Source organism: Lissotriton vulgaris, chromosome 12 (assembly GCF_964263255.1).
Source record: "Lissotriton vulgaris chromosome 12, aLisVul1.2, whole genome shotgun sequence".
NCBI lineage: Eukaryota > Metazoa > Chordata > Amphibia > Caudata > Salamandridae > Lissotriton > Lissotriton vulgaris.
In genome coordinates, this window is record NC_141700.1 from 3,999,537 (window position 1) to 4,024,809 (window position 25,273).

At 49.5% G+C, this 25,273-nt stretch overlaps 1 protein-coding gene across 1 annotated transcript in view; it reads right to left on the reverse strand.

Moving 5' to 3' along the window:
* Window positions 1-24,924, reverse strand: part of PWWP3A (PWWP domain containing 3A, DNA repair factor) — a 91,008-nt gene extending 66,084 nt beyond the window's left edge. Inside the window, exons 1-5 of the mRNA XM_086946669.1 lie at window positions 24,676-24,924; window positions 4,989-5,080; window positions 4,471-4,541; window positions 2,378-3,310; window positions 529-663 (exon numbers count right to left, since the gene is read on the reverse strand). Coding sequence (XP_086802795.1) covers window positions 529-663; window positions 2,378-3,310; window positions 4,471-4,541; window positions 4,989-5,080; window positions 24,676-24,732 — 1,288 coding nt within the window. The 5' untranslated portion in view covers window positions 24,733-24,924. The remainder of the gene's footprint in view (window positions 1-528; window positions 664-2,377; window positions 3,311-4,470; window positions 4,542-4,988; window positions 5,081-24,675) is intronic.
* Between the last annotated feature and the right edge of the window lie 349 nt (window positions 24,925-25,273).

Consider the following 25,273-nt stretch of genomic DNA (forward strand, 5'->3'; position numbering starts at 1 on the left):
AAGTCGCCGAGTTTTTTTTTTGCACTCTCACCTGTAAATGATTGGGCACTGTACTGGGATCTCACCTGTAAACGGCTTAGCACAATAACAGGCTTGCACCTGTAAAGGACTCCACTCCGTAATGGGCCACGCCTGCAAATTACTTACTTCTACATTATATTCTCATCCGAAAATGACTGCGCTCCAACTCAGACTTACCTGTAAATGACTGATAGTTTACTGGCTGCTAAATGAGAAACACTATACTAGGTTCCCTCGCCTATAAATAACTAACACTATACCTGGTTCTGCTGCCTTTGAAGGATTCGGCACTATACCCATTTCTCTTGCCTGTAAATAATTTTGAACTCTATACGCGTTTCTCTTGCCCATAAATGGTTTAGCATTATACCCGGTTCTCTTGCCTAAAAATGAAAAGTCTACACTGTGTTCTTTTGCCTGTAAACAACTAAACTCTCTGCCAGGTTCTCTCAGCTGGAAGTGAAGAACGTTACACTGAGTTCTCTTGTCTAAATCTCAGCAACTCACCTTGCTGCAGGAGAATACTTGGCAACTCTTCGTCATCCTCGTCGTCGTCCTCAGCCTCTCCCTGAACCCATGAGGAGATATGGCTTTGACACTCTGGCGAGCTAAACTCCACAGACAGATCAGAGGACATCACGTCTGTCAATGAATTTAAATGAGATTTTTATTTCAGCACAGCATCACTCGCTTACGAAATTTTTCTGATGGAAAAACTCCATCACTACAGACACAGTTCAAACAAGGACTCTAATTTAAATACAGCAGCAAAGAGACAACCTTATGGAAAGAGTGAAATGCTGAACATAGAGCTTACAGAAGAACATTAAAAGGTAGGAAAGATGAGCGTGCATGGAAAGAGGGAAAGGCAAGCAGGGTTAATTTATGGTGCTATGGTGGAGAGAAAGGAAAGTCAGAACAGCACTGTGAGAGGTAAACATTCAGGAAGGACATGAGGAATTAAACAAGAAGGGAAGAATGACGAAGAGAGAGAGCTCGATTAGATAGAGCTCGATGAGAGAGAGCACGATGAGAGAGAGCACGATGAGGAAAGGAACAGGGAGCGTGAACAATAGAGACCAAGTGAGAGCAGAAGGGAGTAAACTGAATGAAGGAAAATGAGACAATGGCGGAAGGAACAGCGAGTGAAAGGGAGGGCCATATATAACACTATGCATTTTACAGAATGCTACACAAATCTAACTGGTGGTCTCTTAGGAAGTATCCGAGGCATTCCCAGCTACCCGGAATTTTTTTTTCTCACATAATGAATAGAAAAAAACAATCATTTTTTAAGGGACAAAAACTACAGCCTTCAGGGATGGGAGGCACTCACCCTAGGGATAAAGACGACAGGCCGGCAGGGACAGCAGGCACTCACCCAAGGGATAAAGACGACAGGCCGGCAGGGACAGCAGGCACTCACCCAAGGGATAAAGACGACAGGCCGGCAGGGACAGCAGGCACTCACCCAAGAAATAAAGACGCGGGCCGGCAGGGACAGCAGGCACTCACCCAAGGGATAAAGACGACAGGCCGGCAGGGAAAGCAGGCACTCACCCAAGAAATAAAGACGACAGGCCGGCAGGGACAGCAGGCACTCACCCGAGGGATAAAGACGACAGGCCGGCAGTGACAGCAGGCACTCACCCAAGGGACAAAGACTGCAGCCTTAAGGGACATCAGGCACTCACCCATGGGATACCTGCAGGGACAACTGGCGCCCATCGAAGGGAGTAAAACAACACCCCTACTGGCAAAAGCATGCACTCTCCCAGGGACACAGAACATTCAAACTCAACGGACAAAGACTACTGCGTCAAAGGAGACAGCAGGAACTTAACCGTGGAACAGAAATCACAGCGCTGCAGAAGAGGGTAACAGCTTACCCAAGAAATACAATGAAGATTTGCAGGAGAGATTGAGCTCACGTCAAGGCAAGCGACCAAACAATCCAAAGAAACAAACTGACTAGTAAGGAGAGCTGATCAGTACAATCACAGGCAGCCCTTTAAGAAGAGTGTTCACTCAGAGGACCCTGGATAGAAGGATTGTCAGTAGAGATTCAAATGTTGCACAAACATGCCATGCAAGGAAGCAGACCCAAAGAAGAAACCTAAGGTCAAGCAGTTTACTCAACACACAGAGACCCAACCCTCGCTGTAGATGTAGAAGCAGGGAGCTCCCCGTTTGCACACCATGACAAGAATCCACGAGACTGGTATCCAGACACAATCATAAGAGCCCACAGAAGAGACCTGCAGGCAGCGCACACACAAAGGACATCAGTGATGCAGCCTAAGCCCCGTGGGCGTCTCTGGTCAGTATAAAAAACACTGCCCATCCACAGTGGTACCTTTCTCGTCCACCTCGAAATCAGGAAGTTGGTATGTTGTGGGTTTGCATAGGGCATAGCTCCCGGACCGACGAGTCTCCCTAGAGGACTTAGTCTGGGAGATGGAAGAAGAGAAGGGGTCCGGGCAACTCTGGCATCTGTTCTGTTCCAAGCCTTGCTTACAAGTCACACGTGATTTTCCTAGGTTGTCTGTCACACAATCCATACTGGATGAATTCTGGGCCTCAATCAACGCGCGCCGGTCTGTCTCCTGAAAGGGGTTATTGTTTGCATAGAGTTTCCCAGATTTTTGGCGGGTGTGGCTGCTGGTACATGAACCTTTTTTCAGGAGGGTGGGTGGAATGGAATGGCGGAACCCCGAAACTGGGACATTCTCAAGACTTACGCGGTGCGTCCCAGTAGCAAGACCATCCAACTGAAGAGAGTTTCTGAGGCATTTCTTTGGTGTTTTCTGTTTCTTCTCATCTCCAGGAGAAGAAGGTGTAGAGTCTGAAGAAATGGTGGCAGCTTTCCTCTCCTTTGCCACCTTGAGGGCTGGCTTTCTTGGTTTTGGAGTACTAGAGGGATCCTCCCTCCTTGCATCAGAGGCTTTTCTTGAGTTTGCTTTGCTTTCACCCATAACTGGTGCCTTGTCTTCAAGTTTGACAGAGGCTTTGGTACTGCAGCTCGACAAGTTAGGAGATCTTTGCCTCTCACTCGGCCCATCTGAACTTGTGTCCGCCCTCACAACTTTCCCGATAGAGTCTGCTGCAGAGCCATTTAAAGCCACAGAACGAGAAAGCTTGCCTTTGCGGACATTCGGAGCAGCAGTGGGTGAAGTTTCCTTATCAAGCGAAGAGCGTGTGCGCTTCAAGTTCTTGTTCAAATTTTCCAGAGCAATTCGAAGGGCCTTACGGTATGTGATTTCTTCCACCGGCTGCTTTGATCGTTCATCTAGGAAACATAAAACAGCAGCTAAATTAACACCAGCAGCCCTGTTCAAACTGGAAGTCCATTCAATCAAAGGTAGCAAATGAGTATTGCACCCACCCAACACATCTGAAGGACCATGCATTACAATGACATGGTAGAAGGGCTAAAATCCTCCACACAAAAAAAACATGCACACCTCTGGGACAGTTTCAAGTGCACATTTAGTTGAGATCATCTCATTCATTATGAGGGGTTCTTCCCCAGACTGAGCCTGATGCAATACACTGTAAAAATCATATTGTGTACCCCACACACCAAGCCAGATCAGATGTACCACATACAGGGCGCGACAAATCCACTCGACCGCTCACATTTGCAAGGTAAATTTTATGAGGTCGAGCTATTTTTAGGTCCCACTCGCCCTTTCTGCCGAGTAGGAAAACATACAAACATCCGTCCTTGGTCTTTGAAAACGGAGCAAATGTGACAAGATAACAAGATTTAAAGGCCTTTTTATTGCTCACACAGGGACTGAGCAATAAAGATGCCTTTAATTCTGGTTATCTTGTCACATTTGCTCCGCTTTCAGAGACGGAGGTCAAGTAGGTTACTGTTGGGTCGAGGAGATTTTTCAAGGTACTAGACCTGCAGGACTAGTACCATTTTCCTGATTTTCGAGCCCTGCACATACACCCTATTGTGTGCTCCGCTCAACAAACTCAGATCTGGTGTACCTCATACACCTGATTGTGTATTCCATTCACCAACCCAGATCCGAAGTACCTCATACACCCTACTGAGGACTTCACACCAACCAAGATACACCCTATTGTGTACTTCATACACCAACCCAGATTCGATGCATCTCATACTCTACTGTGTATTCCGCACACCAAGCCAGATTCAATGTACCTCATTCTGCTCTTGTACTCTCCCCACTGACCTTACTTTGGTATTTATTGCTTAAGCAGCCTACATCGCTTACCACACTGGTTGTGTCTTCTGCCTCATGTCCACCTCATTCTACAGTTGACAACGTTGTTCACAATTTCATAAATGAAAACTTTTCCCTATACAAGGGGTGTCCTGGTTTACCCTCAACCAAGCAGCGTTGCTAAAAATCCTCAAATGGGCAGCTTTTGAAATCGCTCTGGCTTGGTTGCCCTCAGAAGGATACTCACCCAGCTCACTGGCGAGAGCTTCAATTTTAGCCTTCTCCAAAGGAAAAATGTCCCTGCGTAGCACACTGATCCTGGAAAGAGAAGAAAAGAGCTACATCTTATTGACTTATACGACTGCGGGAGAGGAGTGTTTATCACTATTGCAGGCAGAGGATTTTGGGACATAAGGAGGCCCTTGTTGGTGTGGGTGGAGGACTGTCAAATGACCTATCTTGCCACTTCTGCCCTGGCACTGCAGAACTCTCAGCTGCAAACTAACTTTAAGCAGATCAGTCACTGTGGCTCTAATACACACTTCCCAGGCAACAAGATTGCTTTTCAAAACACTATTTGCTTCTGGTTACTAGGGCACTGTAACAAGTGTTGGTAGGTCTTAGGACACAGAAGAACACTGAAGGCTATAATGCTTTTGCCAGATATAAAGCCTGTTACCCACCCCTTCCCACGAGGAATCCAGCCTACAGTCACTGAACACAATGACTGCACATAAACAGAGACACAGGGACAAGACACTTAACTGTTCTTTCGCACCGAGGAGCTCCACCTCCAGGACTTCGGAAGGGTCATGCAAGGTATGTTTCTTGCGGGGAGCACCAATCTTCGTCAGCATCTGGGCCAAGATGGGAGGGGAGAGCGGAAGTTATGGATAATTCTGTGAATAGCTCACATTAAACAAGCATTTGGAAATGCATTAGCCTTTGCCTTTCTGATTAATATGCTGCTTTTTGTTTTAAGTTATAGCTTGGTGAGCAGTTGTGCAATATAAGTTACTGAAACTCTGTCAACAAAGTGTTATGACTTGTTTATTGAGCAAGGCAATAAATATATTGCACTGGACACTGTGTCTGGAATAGCCAACATTTTGGCAGGGGCAAAACATGCCCTGTTCAAGGAGGAAGAGGATACTACTACTTATTAACCTTGTAAGAAAAAAAATAGAAAAAAATACAGGCAGTGGAAAGACCACCCACCTATTATTTAAAAGGAGAAGTTGGGAGGAGAACAGTAGGCACACCACCATGACAGGCTGTCCGGGCATGCAGGGGTAAAGCAAGTAAGAGAAGCTAAATCAGTATTTAACGGAGACACCCTAGCCCCTCCTTTGAGTAGAATGTATTCTGATGTGGGTACAATGCAGCCACATAACCTTTAATTCGATCCATGCCTGCGGGTAAAGGAAACAAGCATTTACAATGCAATGGTTTCGCCTTTGGAAAAGTTAGAGTTATTGGCATTGTAAATGACAAAATTTGTATTTATGTGTTGGTTTTGTCATTTACATTGCCATTAGCTTAATCTCTCGCAATGTGAGACCTATTGTACCCTACGGACGATCTCAGCAGACAGCAATTACTACCACACACACACCAAGAGCCACACACACACACACCCAGAGCCAGAGCCACACACACACCCAGAGCCACACACACACACACCCAGAGCCACACACACACACACAGAGGCCCACACACACACACAGAGGCCCACACACACACACCCAGAGGCCCACACACACACCCAGAGGCCCACACACACACACCCAGAGGCCCACACACACACACCCAGAGGCCCACACACACACACCCAGAGGCCCACACACACCCAGAGCCCCCCCCCACAAACACACCCACCCAGAGCCACACACACACACACACCCAGAGCCACACACACACACACACCCAGAGCCACACACACACCCAGAGCCACACACACACACACACAGAGCCCCCCCCACACACACACACCCAGAGCCCCCCCCCCACACACACACACGCCAGGCGAAACCTAAAAAGTATAACAAATGAAAATGTAGAAGGAATAGGCAATATTTAAAATGTACAACCTCTTTTTACAAACTACTGTAGCAGAACCACAACAGTGCTAACCTGAACATTACAAAAAAAGTGCAGTCTATTCTACAGACTGAAAATCACTTTAAATGCTTTCGACTGTCTCATGGAAAGAAAATAAGAAGTGTGTACACAAAATCACAAATTGAAGGAAAGCAACGTTGGGCTGTTCTTTAAAAAAGTATGGGGGGCTCCATGCATGCATCTGTGTTGTCTGCGGCCAATGTGTGTTGTAATAGCGGGGGATCATCGCTAAAAACGTACCCATCACGCCATAAATAGGCCTACAAACTTCTAAAAAAAACAAACAATACTTATACTGATCTGTCAGACCAGCCAATCGGGCCAGTCCGATCCTGGTGGTCTGTGTACACGGATTGAGACTGGGCCATGTGGTCAGGTGGCACTTGAACCTGGAGCCTCTGTCTGCAGGGTCACTGCTCTACACGGGCCCCTGGCATGATGGAGGCATCATGGACGGTGGGGCTTCCGGAAGTGGCAATCCATGAAATGGAAAGAAGGGCTGGCAGACTGTCAACAAGGGTGTGTGGGCAGTGATGTAGAAAGAGTTTCATGGGCACTAGTTTAAGGAAGAAAATGGGCCCCCTCACATACATTTGTAATAAAACATTGGCACTAATGGAGGTGAAGTTGACCCCTCATGCCCACGGGTCCTGGCGTAAATAAGCCCCTGCTGGTGTGCTCAGCTGCTCTGATGTGCACCCTTCCTGAACCGTGCGCTATTGGATACTATTTGCAGGAGCCCCTTCGTATTGGCTGGTGGTCAGCTAATCAGCTGTGCCGAACGGAATCTAGGCACTGCTCGGCGAGGGAGGGAGACCAGCCAGGCAAAAAGATGCTATTGCGTCTGAGCGCCTTGTGAGCACCATTACTGTACCAAGCGAGGACCACCGGAAGAGAGGCCCTGTGCCCCTTCGTCAACGGGTCTCACGCTTGCAACTGCAGCTCTGCGGGGCTGATGGTAGCCAGCAGCTGCCACAACAGACACCAAGTCAAACAACTCCCTTTCTTCCCTGCTTCCCGCTTCAATGCGAAGTGGACGCATTTGCTACCTTTTCATTGGGGTAGGACGGGTCCACGGACAGCGGGAGGGGGGCGGGTGAGCGGGCTCACGGACAGCGGGAGGGGGGGGGGGGGGGGCGGGTTAACAGGCACACGGAGGCGAAACCTAAAAACGTAAAACAAACAAACAGACAACATGAGACGGGATAGACGAGACAGGATACACGCACAAACACAGCAACGAGACACACAAAGGGGAGGCGACATAAGATGGGATACACGAGACGAGTAAAAGACAAGCCAAAATAAATCTCAAATAAAAAAAAAATCTGTTACAAGCATACTGTGCAAACACAAACATTCACAACACGGAGCCAAATTCTAAACAAAATGCTGCTTACCTGATCGAAAATAACAACTACTTCCTGGCAACGTAAATCTCGCCGACCACTCCGGCTAAAGGCACTTCCAAAAAAGACGAAAACATCACGGGAGAAAAAAAAAAAAAACACGCCCACAGCCGCATGACGTGAGAAAAGGGGCAGGATGAGAACCTCGCCGGAATGCCCACGAATCGCCTCGGACCATGACGGACAGATCTCACTTCCAATGGCTAGCCTCCATTTATAGAGCTAGCCAACGGAAGTGAGAGGCGTGACAAAGGCACCATACTCTTCTCAAAAGTTTTTGCCGGCGCGAACGCTGCTGTTCAGTGGACGCCAGGCGAAACCTAAAAAGGCCATACTTTCTCCGGCCACAAGAAGAACAAGAAAGGAAAAAGTGAGACAAAATCAACACTCTAGTCAAATGGCTAGCAGTCATGCTGATTCGTGCACAGACAGATGCCACATTGTGAGAGTGGGCAAGAACAACATTTGACTGCATGGGATTTCACCCCAAGGCTGAGATCTCTTTTTTCAAATAAGGTTTCAATCAATATGTTGTTGATACTCTCATGGTTCATGGCTTGTAACTTGAATCTTTGATGAAGGTCCACACATTCTCAACCTCACTGGCGAGAAGCAATATATCAGATGACTGCGCCTATCTCCTGGCTCATCATAACCCACTAGATTGCATAGAGCAATGCTGACACTTCCTCAGAGGATTCTACTGTGTCATGTACCTGTGGATAGATACAGCAAGTAATGAAGTTGATTCTTGACTTTTCTAGTCCCTGGCTTTTGAATTATGTCTTGTGTCTCCTTTCCTTGCCCCCAATTTTATGGATAAGAAAGATCGTGGTGAACTTTGACCTTTTTTCCTCTGTGAGAGGGACTTACATGGTTTTTACCCTGGCGGCCATGTTCTCAATGGCCATTGCCTTACCCTGTAGACTTGGTGAAATTCACTCTTTCAGTTTGAGAATAGCAGACAGTTCCCAAGACTCTTTCAGATTTCAGTATTAACTTGTTGATTCAGACCCTTCGGGGCAGATTTACAAGCCCCTTGCGCCTCTTTTGTGCCGCTGTTGCGTCATTTTTGTGACGATGGAGCGGGGTATTAACAATGTGACGCATCTGGGAGATGAGTCACGTTGTAAAGCCCTGCACCATAAGGAGGCGTTCCGGCACAGGGGGGGCTTACCTGCGCAGGAACGCTTCCTAAAAGTGGCTGAGTGAAATCTACAAGATTTCACTCAGTCACTTTTAGGTCAATGCTGTGTCAAAATCCTCCGTCTGCTTGAAGCAGGCGCAAGGCTTGACGCAGCATTGTCCAGATAGGGCACCCCCGAAGCATTTCTGGCTGCGTCGCGCTTGCGATGCAACTCCTGCAATGCGCCGCTTTTACGCTACAGATGCGTGATGCATCTGTGCTGTTTTTGCCCCATGGTGCGCCGCATTGTAAATGTGGCGCATCCTGGGTGGCGGAGCTGCGGCGCACAATTACTGGCGCATCCCTGCTAATTTGCAGGGATGCGCCAGTAATTGCAACTCTGCCCCTTCCTACTTTTCCCTAAGGCCCTATAGCCGTAGTTCTGAGGAGGAGTTCTATAATGCTGTAGGTATAAGACATGGTCCGATTCTGCACAGACACTGCTAAGGATGATTGTGCCAAAAAAGACTGGTTTGGTTTCCAAGCGTCATGGCTTCTTCGTGGATTGTGCATTGCTTTGGTAAGAACGGAGGTGGCTGAGCTGGGAAACTGGTGGGGGCGGGCCTCTGACGCCAGGGAAGTCAGCATCAGGCAAACAAGCTGGATTACCATGACCTTCTCCCCCCGCTGGTTCCCACACTTTGGGTAGGAGATTAGACAGCTTCATGGATGTGGTTTTAAAATGCACAATTTGCCACCAACTTACCCCCCTAACTCACGTAAAGAACCCACATAAACATACTTTATAAATCCTTATCAGATTTGAACGAGCTTGCTCTCATAATGTGGATTAACGTGCTCCACTTGCCACAAAACCTGCGGAGAGAGCTACCGAATTGCGGAGCTGGGTTACTCTCGTGCCCGGGGTTGAATATTCACTTTATGCATCCAAGCCTTACACTTACTTTCAAATTATTTTGCAAAGCTTTTTTTTATATTGCCACTAGGTGGCGAGAGCTACCAACAGTTGGTGACACAAGCGGGTATAATGAGCTGTGTGTAAATGTATTGAAATTGCACGAGGCTTGTGTATTCCTTTTGTGTGCACCCCCTTTCTGTTTTCTTTTTTGCCTCTTTTCTTTAAGTTTATATTTAATCTTTTTTTTGCTTCACACTCTCCCTGTTCGCCTGTTACATCACCTCTCTTCCCCACATTTAGAGTTCTACAGTCCTTCGTTATCAGCATCTCTACATCTCAGGCCTTGTTTTTTTTGTGCATCTCATCCTTTCTACAGAGTGAACACGTGAAAACATTGAGTGCAAAAACCTAAACTAACAAGCATTTACAAGTGGGACACGGACAGCGGGAGGGGGGCGGGAATGGGCACAGGACAGGGGGAGGGGGCGGGAAGGCAAGAAAAACAAAGCACTCATCTGTACTTCTTCCGGCGGCCGTGGTCGGCATGGAATGACGAAAACAAACACATAAAAAAAAGAAAAAACCTCCGCCCACCGCCGCGATGACGTTGACGATGCGAAAAGGGCGGAGAGGGAAGAAATCGCGGGAACGCCCACGAATCTGGTCCGGCCATGACGGACAGATCTCGGTTCCAATGGCTAGCCTCCATTTATGGAGCGAGCCAATGGAAACAGAGGCGGGGACCAAAGCACTCTACTCTTCTCATAAGGTTTCCCTGCAGCTGCGCAGTGCGCAGCTTGCCCGGCAAAACCTAAAAACGTCACACTGCTGACAAACCAGGGGAGGTGCGGAGCACCCGCTAAAAATACATTCAGTGGTAACCCTGAGTCACTAAAATAAACAGTTTGGACTTGGTGAGCAGTGGTGCAATCCAAATTAACGAAACTCTGTAAAAGTGTATGACTTGTTTATTGAGAAAGGCAATATATTGTGCACTGTCTGGTGGTAATATGAAGAGCTCCTGTACCTTCGGGTGATTTTGGTGCTATATAAAAACGGACCCTAGAATACAAACGTGAAAAACAGGTTTAAACGTGTGGGCAATTAGTTACTTGTGAGCTTGTATGAAGTAACTGGTGATAATATAAAGCGCTCCTGTACCTTTGGGGGATGCGGGCGCTATATAAAAGTGCCCCAAGAATTAGTTAAATGAAACACGTTATATAGCAGCTCTGTAACAGGTTATTTATTTAATGAATTGTAATTCCACTGTGGAATCTGGTGTTTTTAAGGGACCTGGTGTGGTATGGAGAGCAATGAAGCGACACCCTCTGGGACCTGGGTCATCTTTACTGTTAAGGCAAACTCTCAACAGGAGTGGTGTTCGTGGCTAGCATGCACGAAGACACAGGAAGGAGGAGCTTTTCTTCATGTGTCTCATTTCAGGGAGGCAGGGTTCAAACAACAGCATACACTAGTGAGGGGTAAAAATCTGACAAAAACTGCAGAGTCAGAAATATGCAAAAACCACCATGGGCAACACACTGATAGACGTGAATTTAAAACGTGCACGGCAGTACATGCCAAATCCGTATGACGTATAGCGCTAAGCATGAGATCAATGTGCTTGGAGTGGTAAAAACTAAGAAACTGAAAAGCAAAGTGCCACCTGTGTACCAACCGTGTACGCGTGTCATATAGAGTGCCCCATATCTACTAAATTGCCAAACCAGTATGGCTGCAACACTAGCATGGGTGTGACCCCCTTCAGTGCCGACATGTACACAATAACACACTACAAGTCCTGACATGTAACAGTAGTAGCTTAAACAAGCACTGGCGTTGCCAATAGGTCTCGCAGTAGGAAAGTTTGAGCTATTGGTTTTCTAAATGACATTTTATTTTTTTGTTTTGCATAGTAGCTACAGCTGAAATGTAAACCCTTTGAGTGATTTTTTAAATTTATTTTTATTTGGTATCGAAATCACTATGATGGATCAGGATTGTAGTGGTCTGTTCGACTTGTCAGCATTGATGTTATTTATTAGTCTGCTTGTATTTGCAAGGGATCACAGTTGTGTTGTTTTTAAAGCGGCAGAATTCAGCCCGGAGTCTGAAAACGCAGCATCAAAATGTTAATGATTTAGTTGTTCAATTGAACACATCTAAAGCCCAGACGTGAGAACAATGATACGCAAGATGAAAGTCCAGGTTTGGAATATATGGTTCTCAAGACATGGAATCATATGATAACTCGAGTCGCAAAAAACGAGAAACACATGGGTTAATGTCTTATATACCTGAACTAGTTGGAATCAATATTATAGCTCACAGAAAACAATACCATCCAGAGACGCATAAAAATGACCATAGATCCTAATGCAAGCAAGAAAAAAATTCCTCCGGCCTCCAAGCACACAACATATCATGCTGAATTTTAGAAGACAGACATATAGAGGGGCCCCTTGCATCTTTTGCGTCCCTTGCACTGCACCTGCTGAGCTGTCGATAGCTTCACCCCGGAAAGTGTTTCATGTAAGCATATTTTATGCCTGCATTTGTTTAAATACTAAATTTTAAAAAATGACTGCCAAAGAATAAAAAACTTGTTTGTAGGAAAGTGTAACTATTTAAAATATAAAACAGCGTATAGGCCAGAATACATCTCTTATAAACCCAGCGTGGTTTTAAAGAGCAGCCCTCTCACGGGTTAATAGCGCGCGAGCTGCCTCGATCTGACGATGAAATGCCAGAGCTATTTTCACCCTCCTCGGCTGGAATATGCCTCGGGGGAGGGGGCAGTGAGAGCGTCTGGGCAGTGCTGACTGCAAACCTCTGCCAGATTTTTAGAAGCGATTTGCATCGGAAATTATTTTCTAAATATCCTCCTAGCGTTAAAAGTGTGCCTGGAAGCGTGCAACACAAGTTTAGTTTTGGCGTTTTAATAATCCTAATGCGAGAAACCGGCACAACGATGATCGTAATTTCTCCGTGTCACGTAAACATGCGTTTGAGTACGGCCTTAGCTCGAAATTGCAACATTACCCGGCACATTTGCAGTGTTTCGTTACCTTCCGGTAGCTTCGAGGTGCTAAGTGCAGTATTGTAACAACTTTAAACGATTCTTTTAGTCACCAGTCGCTGCCGTGTAAACATTGTAACTTTAAAAAACGTACACTCACGACGTTGGGATCATTGCAGATATATTTTACATCTTACATGATCTGTGTGACCCAAGAAACGACCCGTACGTTATTAAAACTGCGTTCCTGACACGTTGGAAAACGGGCTGCTGAAGGAAAGGCCTAGCAGTAAGAAGCCTGTCTCTTTTCTCCTCGCAGAATGGCTCCTGCTCACCAGAGCCGCACAAAGATAATCACTCAGGAAGTGTTTCGGCCAATCCGTTGACGTTTCACATCCGCACACATGGGAGCAGCCTATGTACGACGAGCTTCGATCAGCAGGCCTGATCATCAAGCCGAAGTGCCAAGCCCTTTCTGTCTGAGAACAGAGTCTGGCCTCCATGTTTTCTAAGTATTGACATAACACTCTTTTAACAATGCATCCACAGAGGTAAGCGTTTTATTTCTTCGTATTTGCTCAGAAATATGTGAATTGCATCTGCTCTGACTTTTTCCTCTGCGATTTGCCGTTCAAATCTCACAGTGCAGCCTGTGGTTTTGTGCAAACTGTTTACAGCTGCTTTTTAAGCAGGTCACATGTCTGGTATTCTGAAGCCACATCTTTAATTTCATAAACGAGCAAAACCTAGCAGGGCTTTTCTTTTAGGAAAGAGCAGGGAGGGTGTAAAGATCCTGCTTTTGGCAAGGGGTATTTCAGTTGGAGAAGAAAGGCAGCACTATTGTCTTATCTCCTGTGTCACATGCCTGCTGGGGAGAAAATGGAAGCGGAGAGGTGTTCTGTGAACCAAGAAAGGCCAAGCGAAAGGGCAAGTTTGTCTCCCCAGAACGATAAATGATGCTCCTGGCTTTCTTCTCTTTAGGAAAATGTGTCTTTTCATGGACAGTTTTCAATTTTGGGGCCTATATGTGCTGCTGCTTCGTTGTAATTAATTAAAGCGATGCACGCTCTGTGCTGGGGGAGGGCCATTAGCCTGTAAGAACTCGCGGCAAGATCAAAGGAAGGGTGGGAGGGACATTGGGGGAACAGATGCCCGTGAAAGTTTATGGCACAAAAGCGCGTGCCTGTGGCCACGTGAACTCGAAGAAAACCGCACGAAAAAAACAGTGGTTTCACGAGTATTTTGAGCACTTGAATTCTCGCCATTTCCCATTCCTTCGGAATGGAAAAGGCGAGACCTCAAAACTACCATACTCCAGTAATGAGCAGTGATGCAAGAAATAACACAGTGAATAAACAATGCAATGCTCGCTGCAACATAATATATAAACAGCTGAGTTATGATGAACCGGCAGACCAGAATGCCAAGAGTAGCCAAGCAAAAAATGTGAAACGCCTTCGTTGCCGACAGTGCAGCGTGGAAAATAGACATAGCCAATTTAGCTTAGTACATGCTGAAACCCCGAAGGAAACCAACAATAACCTTAGTTGATACCAGGAGACAAATGAACGAAACATGTAAAACATATGCATGACCACGAGTTCAAGTAACTTTATTCACTGGGATGGCAGAATGATGGCAATTGCATGTAATGTTCAGTTAGCTCCTAAACGAGTTATGCCACAATGGTTAGCAAATGTGCGTACTTGATAACATTTACAGTGCTTGTGCACGATGGAACCATAAAACTAGACAACAGACTCCATATGGCCAAACCATAGTCAAGAAATCGGAAGTGAAAATACGTGTGCCAATGTTTACCGTGTTATTAATGTGCAACGGAGGAGGGGGAACAGTGAGCGGCGCAGGAGGGGGGGGAAGCAACAAGGTAGGACCCAGGAAAGGCTGACCAACCATGGAGAATGGAGGGGCGGGGTTAAAGTGCCCATTGGATGCATATGAACAAGGCAGAGGATTCAGCTCACCGCTGTCCCAGACAACAACAAACGCTGTGCAGCAATCACATTAACCCTTTCGCTGCGGCAGCTATTCCGCCGCAGCGCTAAGTGGGCGGGGTGGCCGCTCGGCGGCCGCATGCTGGTGACAGAACCGCTCCGTCACCAGCCGCGGTTGAGCTGTGCTGGTGACGGAGCGGTTCCGTCATGACCCGCCCCGCTCATTAAAATTGCCGCGCAGGCGCGAAATCAGCGCCGTGCAGGCGCGGCGGCCGGGCCATGACGGAACCGCTCCGTCATCAGCACAGCCCAACCATAGCTGATGACGGAGCGGTTCCGTCATCAGCAGGGGAGGGGTTAAAGAAGTTCCACCCATCAAAACGACTAGGGGCGGATGTGAATGAGTACATGGACCACAAGAGTCCGATACGAGAAAAACACCCAAGCAACACAGGAAAAGAAGCCTACATTCAAAAGAAAGGAGGGAAAAAAATAACAAGCACATGGCCCAATAAGAAGGGATGGTGCAGTGAAGACGGGATGTAAGCCCCTTATAAGATAGATTTAATAAAATAGATTTCGCAAGCGTTGTGCAGTCAAAACTTAAAGACATCAGAGTGGAGGAGATACTGTCAAGTCAGGCTAGACTGCTCTTCACACAGGAATAGCAGACTTACTGATAAAACATTACAGTGCACAAAGGATCATGAGTGGAAATCAGGTTTCAGCAAATATTTATCATCTATACATTTATCATTTGCACAACGCAAAGTACAGTGCTCCGATTTGTTTTGATCCTAATAAAATCTTTGTTTCCATCACACTTAGGAATTACAACAACAAACAAGCATTTGCAATGCAATAGGTCTCGCATTAGGAAAGTTGGAGGTATTGGTATTGCAAATGACAAATACTTTATTTATGTGTCTGTATTGAAAGTAGCTAAATTAATAACTTTGTTATTTACAATGCCAATATTTTTAACTTTTGCAAACGTGACACCTATAGCATTCTAATGCAATAGGTTTTGTATTTACATGACTTTGAAGTATCAATATTATAAATAATGGCTTTTTTTAATTAATAATTAATACTTAAATAAAAGTTATTGCAATGTATAGTGGCAATAGCTTAAAGTTTTGTAAATAACTTATGGGAAGATTATGTTCAGTGTATTTAACTGTGAGGAAAATCCAAGAACATAAGTGTAACATTTCTAATAAAGCTTAAAACATCGAGAGAACATCTTAGAACCAGTTGTTGTTGATTGGTTGCAAAGAGTGATGCTGTGGCGTTCAGTGATGCTGTGGCCTTCTGTGTTGCTGAGTGATGCTGTGGTTTTTAGTGGTGTTGGGTGATGCTGTGGCCTTTAGTGGTGCTGAGTGATGCTGTGACATTAAGCGTTGAGTGGTGCTCTGGCGTTGAGTGGTGCGGTGGCGTTGAGTGGTGCGGTGGCGTTGAGTGGTGCGGTGGCGTCGAGTGGTGCGGTGGCGTCGAGTGGTGCGGTGGCGTCGAGTGGTGCGGTGGCGTCGAGTGGTGCGGTGGCGTCGAGTGGTGCGGTGGCGTTGAGTGGTGCGGTGGCGTTGAGTGGTGCGGTGGCGTTGAGTGGTGCGGTGGCGTTGAGTGTCTGGGAGGGGGGGAGAGCGTGCAGATGAATGAGAGAGAAGCTATGGTGTGCGTATTGCCGTGCGTGAATGGAAGAGAGACTGGGAGTGTGGGGGGGTGGGAGAGAATCTGTGGGCTGTTTGAGTTTGGTGTGCGTGTTTCCACGAGTGAAAGGCAGGAAGAGCTCGACCCGAATATATCAGAGCACTTTTCATAAGCACCAGGCAGTTGTATTACAGAGGGACACATTCATTTCTAGGCACAGGGAGATTGCGTGATTTGCCAAGAATCACAGGATGGTGAGTGTCCCTGCCGAGACGTGTTTGCGTGTTTGAGCAGATGAATGAGAGAGAAGCTATGGTGGGCGTGTTGCCGTGCGTGAATGGGAGAGAGTCTGGGAGGGGGGGGGGGGGGGGGGAGAACGTGCAGATGAATGAGAGAGAAGCTATGGTGTGCGTGTTGCCGTGCGTGAATGGAAGTGAGACTGGGAGTGTGGGAGGGGGGTGGAAGAGAGAGTCTGTGGGCTGTTTGAGTTTGGTGTGCGTGTTTCCGCGAGTGAAAGGCAGAGATTGCGTGATTTGCCAAGAATCACAGGATGGTGAGTATCCCTGCCGAGACGTGTTTGACTGCGGAGGAGAAGTGGGAGGGAACACGGCCTGGGGGAAGCTGGCTGGGGAGGGGGAGGAGAAATCCGAGTAAGGCTGTGAAACAGATGGACGTGTTTGCGTGTTTGACTGCGGAGGAAAAGTGGGAGGGAACACGGCCTGGGGGAAGCTGGCTGGGGAGGGGGAGGAGAAATCCGAGTAAGGCTGTGGAACAGATGGCTGGGCAGAAATGCGAGTCACGGTAAGGGGAGCCTTTGAAGAGCAAGGCAGGGGGATAGAAGCGTGGTCACGAGCACGTGCACTTTTACAAATCAGGATCGTAAAAGTCAGCTTTGTGGATGGGCGGCAAAAGGGCTCTCTGCGAGACCTAACAAAAATGTAGAGGCCAGTAGGCCCGATGAAGCTTCCTGTAGCTAGAACGGGCCCTATGTTTTTAGAGGGGACGGGGGCCATGTGGCCCTCCCCCGAGCCTGATTATCCCCTGTGGATCCAATCCCACAGGGTCGTTTTCCTAATTAAAGGGGGTGGGGCTGGTGGCCCACCTCCTGAGACTTCTTAGGCCGTGGGGCCCCGTTCCCCAGGGCCACTACTAAAAATAAAGGGTGAGGGCATGTGGATGGTGGTCCAGTCTTCCTGGCTGTGAGTGGGTCTGTGGATGGTATTGTAGGGGCTGGTGGTCTAGAGGTCTGTGGATGGCGGTGCAGCAGACCTGGCTGGGAGGGTCTGTGGATGGTGATTGCTGGGAGGTATGTGGATGGTGATTGCTGGGACGGTCTGTGGATGGTGATTGCTGGGACGGTCGGTGGATGGTGATTGCTGGGACGGTCGGTGGATGGTGATTGCTGGGAGGTCTGTGGATGGTGATGGCTGGGAGGTCTGTGGATGGTGTTGGCTGGGAGGTCTGTGGATGGTGATGGCTGCGAGGTCTGTGGATGGTGATGGCTGGGTGGTCTGTGGATGGTGATGGCTGGGAGGTCTGTGGATGGCGATGGCTGGGAGGTCTGTGGATGGCGATGGCTGGGTGGTCTGTGGATGGTGATGGCTGGGGCGGTCTGTGGATGGTGATGGCTGGGGCGGTCTGTGGATGGTGATGGCTGGGGCGGTCTGTGGATGGTGATGGCTGGGGCGGTCTGTGGATGGTGATGGCTGGGGCGGTCTGAGGATGGTGATTGCTGGGAGGTCTGTGGATGGTGATGGCTGGGAGGTCTGTGGATGGTGATGGCTGGGGCGGTCTGTGGATGGTGATTGCTGGGAGGACTGTGGATGGTGATGGCTGGGGAGGTCTGTGGATTGTGATGGCTGGGAGGGTCTGTGGATGGTGATGGCTGGGAGGGTCTGTGGATGGTGATGGCTGGGGCGGTCTGTGGATGGTGATTGCTGGGAGGTCTGTGGACGGTGATTGCTGGGGTCTGTGGATGGTGATTGCTGGGGTCTGTGGATGGTGATAGCTGGGAGGGTCTGTGGATGGTGATTGATGGGAGGTCTGTGGATGGTGATGGCTGGGAGGTCTGTGGATGGTGATGGCTGGGAGGTCTGTGGGTGGTGATGGCTGGGCGGTCTGTGGATGGTGATGGCTGGGCGGTCTGTGGATGGTGATGGCTGGGCGGTCTGTGGATGGTGATGGCTGGGCGGTCTGTGGATGGTGATGGCTGGGCGGTCTGTGGATGGTGATGGCTGGGCGGTCTGTGGATGGTGATGGCTGGGCGGTCTGTGGATGGTGATGGCTGGGAGGGTCTGTGGATGGTGATAGCTGGGAGAGTCTGTGGATGGTGATAGCTGGGAGAGTCTGTGGATGGTGATAGCTGGGAGAGTCTGTGGATGGTGATAGCTGGGAGAGTCTGTGGATGGTGATAGCTGGGAGAGTCTGTGGATGGTGATAGCTGGGAGAGTCTGTGGATGGTGATGGCTGGGCGTTCTGTGGATGGTGATGGCTGGGCGGTCTGTGGATGGTGATGGCTGGGCGGTCTGTGGATGCTGATACAGGAGCCCCCCGCTGCACCTCACCAGACTGCCTTCCCAGTGATGCTCTGAATGAGATGCCACCTGTCCAGACATTTTCTTTTCAGCCTCCACATTGCGGGTTACAAGAGCCACCTGCTCCTTGGAAGGGGGGGTGGGCCGCAGAGGGCATGGGCCGGGAGCTCTGTATCTTGTCTTTAGAAATCCTTTCATGAAGATACACACACTCAACGTGTGAAGACGATGGGTCTCCCTGCACCCCCTCTCGAAGGGCCCCTTTCATGTGGTTGCAGATTAGGCACAGTCTCTGCAACCACAAACCTCGCGAGAACAAGCATGCAACGTTCTTACTTTCCTATATAGCGCCTACGGTGGTGCCTATTGCAAGTGTAGGTGCTGCTCCCCCCCCCTCTCATCCCAGATTATTAGAAGTTTGCTTCTTCCCCTCCACATGGTGTTTGGAGGCCTGCAGGTCAAGTGTGGGGTGTCAAAGTCCCCTTGTTACAGGAATGGGAAGGCTCTCCATTAAGTCAGCCTGTAAAGGGGCTTGCTACCTGATCGCGACTGACCAAATGGAAGTGACAGGCTACAAGCCACCCATGTTACCACTGCCTTGAGTGGATTGTTGGCAAAGACATCTTATTGAAGTTGGGCGAACTATTAATCGGACTTTTGATGAGGGTTGAACAATAACTAGGCAAGCGATATGTGCATAATTGATTTACTGAGCCAAGTATGGCCAGAGTAGATGTGTTTTAATTGTTCAATACTCTTGATAAAGTATGCTGACAAGAAGACCACATTGGCAACAAGATAGCAAAGAAAAATGCAAATTTCCTGCAAAAGTAGAGGCAAGGAGCAATTAAATCAGTGAATAGTTTAAATTGCGAGTCCTGTGAAAAGACATTTACACATCTAAATGTGGGCGATGCAGGCTTCAACAGGGAATCAGTGCACCCGCCTCTAGCAAAATGTATTATCCAAACTAGTGGTCTATATTTGAGACTTCAGGTCATGGTGGCTAGTATAATAAGTGCAGAAAGTTCAGTGTGACGGGAAGCTAGTGGGTCCAGGGCCCCACTGCACGCCAATAATGGCTTTTACTTCCCAACCAGTGTACCCAGTTTCCTTTCTTGCTTTTGGTTTCACAGCATCCTTGCTGTACCACTGCTGGGGAGGTGTTGGCAATTTTCTGACTAACCATATATTTTCATAACCGTATACGTAATGAACTCATAAGAAATGTGTACAGCTGCAGGTCATGCAACTGTGTGTATGTTAAGGGCAGCCCGTAAATAGCCTGTTGGATTGGTCCAGCAGCTATTTGCACATCATATTGTTTCCAAAGGGTAACTAATGCTCGCCATCCCGGCCACTGTCACCTGATCGCACTTGCAAACGGGCAAATGGATATATTCCATCAGCCAATACACTGGTGAATGACTGCCCAGTCTACCAAGAAATGCCCTGGAATGCTCACAGCAGGACTGGCATCCAGTGAATTCTTGCTGCCTTTCTCTGTCTTTCATGTCCTGGGTCACTGATGGGTTTTCTTTGTGACGCCTGCCACCGTGCAAATGTGCCTTTCGCTTTGGGGCAAGTGTGGAGGCTGCCATGAGCGGCCGGCGGATGCAGGGAGCTCGGAGAGCTTTGGGGTCTCTATAGCTCTGTCCTCTGACTTTCATTCTTAGGAGGCTGCTAAACAAATAAAAGAACAAACTAAAGAACCACGTTGCTTTAAAAAATATTCTGCCGGAGTTATACATAGCACAAACGTGACCCGGCGGCATCAGAGCGCTTTACATGAGCACCAGTTGCGTTACAAAAGGACACATTCGTTTTTGTTAGGCACGGGGGATTTGACCAGAATCACACGATGTTGAGCGTCATTGCCGAGACGCGAACCTGGTTCCCCAGGTTAGAGCTCGGCCGCCCTAGCCGTCAGGCTATATCCTTCCCAGCTGATAGTTTATTGGAGCTTTGTGGTGGCATATTGTTGAAGCGTCTTAGATACCATTAATAACAATAATAATACGTATAACAAGAGGGCCCTTGAATTAGGTAACAGTAACAACTGTTACACATGTACACAGGTGCAAAGATGCAGAAACCGTGGAATGTTCTAGAGCAAAAATTTAATGCTATTATTCGTTTTTATTATATTATTGATATTATGATCAAATTTACTGCAGAGACAGAAGTGAACAGACAGTGAAATGTAAACAAGAAAAAGAACAGAAGTAGAGAACGGGTAATAGGAGCAAATATGGGCGGACAATGCAGGAAACAGTGAAGAGAGGAGGGTGGATGAGAAGAAAGAATAAAAGATGGAGGAGAGGAAAAAAGGTCGGCAAAGACAGATAAAACAGAATATAGAAAGAACGCACGAAAAACAAGCAGCAATATCGAGAGGTGGTGGGGGCAGGGTTAAGGGTAGGGAGAGAAGGCACAGGCTGTGATCTGGACGCTTTGATGTGGTGTGCGAGGCGGGCAGAAAGGACGGCCGTGGGAGGTGGGAGGAGAAGTATGGAGAGTGGTGCAGGCGGGGGCGTGGAGCAAACCCTTTGAAGAGCGTTTGGCTGCCAGGTAGGCGGAGAAGCAGATTGCCTTCAAGGCAGGAGGCAGGCAGATGGCTCGGGCAAGCTCGTGCAAGAGAGCACATGCACTCGTAAAAAATCCGGATCGTAAAAAGTCAGCTTTGTGGATGGACGGCATTAGGTCTCTCTACGAGACCTAAAAAGTGCTTCCCCCATTATTTAAAAAAAGAAAAATGTGTACAGTTCATTTACAAGCTATTTAAATGTGTGCTACAAGCAAGATTGTCAGACAGTTAACTTTACAAAATCATCTACTTTTGAAGCAAAATAAAGAAAAGTAAATTGCAAAATCCAGGGTAAATAATGAGCAATTTGTAAGAAGACGTAAAATGGCATTTGCTCCTTACTTTGAATCCACAGTAAATGTGAGAAAATAAAAACAAGAATTAAATGAATATTTATTGCTCATTCACTTTCAGAGCACCTTTTCTTTGCAAGCTCAAGCTATCTTGCCAAAAATGGCCAGTAAGCCCAAGAAATAGCTCACCCTGATAAAATCTAACCTGTCATAGTGAGAGTGTGAGTAGATTATTCAAGGACTGCTCTCAGTGGAGTTCACTTTATCCTTCTCAGGGCGGAGAAACGGAGGCGAGGCTCTGCAATCTACCCTAAGATATTCATGCCACCGGGACAACTTTTACAGTTCTCTGATCTCACATCAATGCTTTCTGGGAGTAGTGTTCTTGGTTCAATTTAATTGAGCCAATTGGACCATCAGACATTAATTACAACAATGATCTGAAAAAACAAAGTCTAGGCGCTGTGTCCCAGAGCCATCTCGACACATTTAGAGACACACCACAACACAATAGGAGGGACCTAACCTTACATAGGCCACACTCCTTTCACACAGCCAGGACCCTCCACTTCCACTGCCACAGATGCAACGCCTTGCAGCTGCCAAGTCAGGCCCCTCAGCCCCTGTCGGTTAGATTTTAGGGAGACTGCATAGGTCAAACCCGCTGAGCCCAGGAGTACAAGGACCTCGGATGCAAGGTCTTGCAGCTGCACATGTTAGACCCACCACAGTCCAGGACCCCCGTGTCTTAGATGCAAGGCACTGCAGCTACATAAGCCCTCAGCAAGAACCCCTCAGCCCAAAACCCCAGTGCCACTGCAGGTGAGGCCTCAGGGGAGGATGTACAGGTCAGACCCCTCACCCCAGGCCTTGGATGCAAGTCATTGCAGCTGCACAGGTCAGACCCCTCAGCCCAGGACCCCCAGTGCCTCTGAGGGAGAAACCTCGGGGGAGGCTGCACAAGTCAGTGACTCTGCAGGTGAGACCTCAGGGGAGGCTGCACAGTTAGATCCCCTCACCCCAGGACCCTCCTCATCCAGGGCCTCCAGTGACGTCTGTGTGAGAGACCTCAGGGGAGGATGCATGGGTCAGATCCCCTCACCCCAGGACCCTCCTCATCCAGGGCCTCCAGTGACGTCTGTGTGTGAGACCTCAGGGGAGGATGCATGGGTCAGATCCCCTCACCCCAGGACCCTCCTCATCCAGGGCCTCCAGTGACGTCTGTGTGAGAGACCTCAGGGGAGGATGCATGGGTCAGATCCCCTCACCCCAGGACCCTCCTCATCCAGGGCCTCCAGTGACGTCTGTGTGTGAGACCTCAGGGGAGGATGCATGGGCCAGACCCCCTCACCCCAGGACCCTCCTCATCCAGGGCCTCCAGTGACGTCTGTGTGTGAGACCTCAGGGGAGGATGCATGGGTCAGATCCCCTCACCCCAGGACCCTCCTCATCCAGGGCCTCCAGTGACGTCTGTGTGTGAGACCTCAGGGGAGGATGCATGGGTCAGATCCCCTCACCCCAGGACCCTCCTCATCCAGGGCCTCCAGTGACGTCTGTGTGTGATACCTCAGGGGAGGATGCATGGGCCAGATCCCCTCACCCCAGGACCCTCCTCATCCAGGGCCTCCAGTGACGTCTGTGTGTGAGACCTCAGGGGAGGATGCATGGGCCAGATCCCCTCACCCCAGGACCCTCCTCATCCAGGGCCTCCAGTGACGTCTGTGTGTGAGACCCCAGGGGAGGATGCATGGGTCAGATCCCCTCACCCCAGGACCCTCCTCATCCAGGGCCTCCAGTGACGTCTGTGTGTGAGACCTCAGGGGAGGATGCATGGGTCAGATCCCCTCACCCCAGGACCCTCCTCATCCAGGGCCTCCAGTGACGTCTGTGTGTGATACCTCAGGGGAGGATGCATGGGCCAGATCCCCTCACCCCAGGACCCTCCTCATCCAGGGCCTCCAGTGACGTCTGTGTGTGAGACCTCAGGGGAGGATGCATGGGTCAGATCCCCTCACCCCAGGACCCTCCTCATCCAGGGCCTCCAGTGACGTCTGTGTGTGAGACCTCGGGGGAGGATGCATGGGTCAGATCCCCTCACCCCAGGACCCTCCTCATCCAGGGCCTCCAGTGACGTCTGTGTGTGAGACCTCAGGGGAGGATGCATGGGTCAGATCCCCTCACCCCAGGACCCTCCTCATCCAGGGCCTCCAGTGACGTCTGTGTGTGAGACCTCAGGGGAGGATGCATGGGTCAGATCCCCTCACCCCAGGACCCTCCTCATCCAGGGCCTCCAGTGACGTCTGTGTGTGAGACCTCAGGGGAGGATGCATGGGTCAGATCCCCTCACCCCAGGACCCTCCTCATCCAGGGCCTCCAGTGACGTCTGTGTGTGAGACCTCAGGGGAGGATGCATGGGCCAGACCCCCTCACCCCAGGACCCTCCTCATCCAGGGCCTCCAGTGACGTCTGTGTGTGAGACCTCAGGGGAGGATGCATGGGCCAGACCCCCTCACCCCAGGACCCTCCTCATCCAGGGCCTCCAGTGACGTCTGTGTGTGAGACCTCAGGGGAGGATGCATGGGTCAGATCCCCTCACTCCAGGCCTTGGAAGCAGGTCATTGCAGCTGCTTAGGTCAGAACCCCTCAGGAAGGACCACTGAACCCAGGACCCCCAGTGCCCCTGAGGGTGAGCCCTGAGGGGGGAGGACAGGTCAGACCCCTCCCCTCCGTGCAGGATCCCCTCAGCCAGGACCCGAGGGGGCGCTGCTGTGACTGGCTCGGCGGGGCCCGCTCCGCTCCCCGTCCCGGGGTCCTCGCTGTCCCTCCCCCGCCTCACCTTGGCCGGCCAGAGGCGGCCATTCCAGGTGCACAGGACGTGTCCGGGGGGGCTCATGCCGGCGCTTCATGTGTGGCGGCTCCGCGGGGTCCCGGGCTCGCCTCAGCCCAGCGTCCGCTCTCCGCCACCGATCGCTTCCTATCCGCACTCGCCCGCAGTCCAGTACTTCCGGGTCACGTCGCCGCCGAAACCTTCGCCGCACATGGGATCAGACACAGGCGACCCGGAAGTACTGGGGTTACATTCGACGGATCCCGCCCACTGTCAGCACCGGTCGTCACGCGCCGGGAGGGGCTCGTGCTGTGTGTGTGACGTCGGACTGGAGCATTGACCGGACCTCAGCCAATCCCAGCGCTAGCCCCAGCTGCGCGCCGTTGATTGGCTGCGGAGTCCGCACGTGCCTCTGGATCGCCTAAACATTCCCCGGCCGCACGCGCGCCTCGGGCTGGGCTCGGCTGAGCGGGACCCGCGGTCCGGGTGTGGCACCGGGGCCTGCTCGGCTGGCTGCAGCGTCTGCAGAGCGGGCGGGGCCGTGCCCGCGCCTCTGCGGCGCCCTTGACTACCCGAAGACACGGAATATGCCTATGTGTCACAGGAG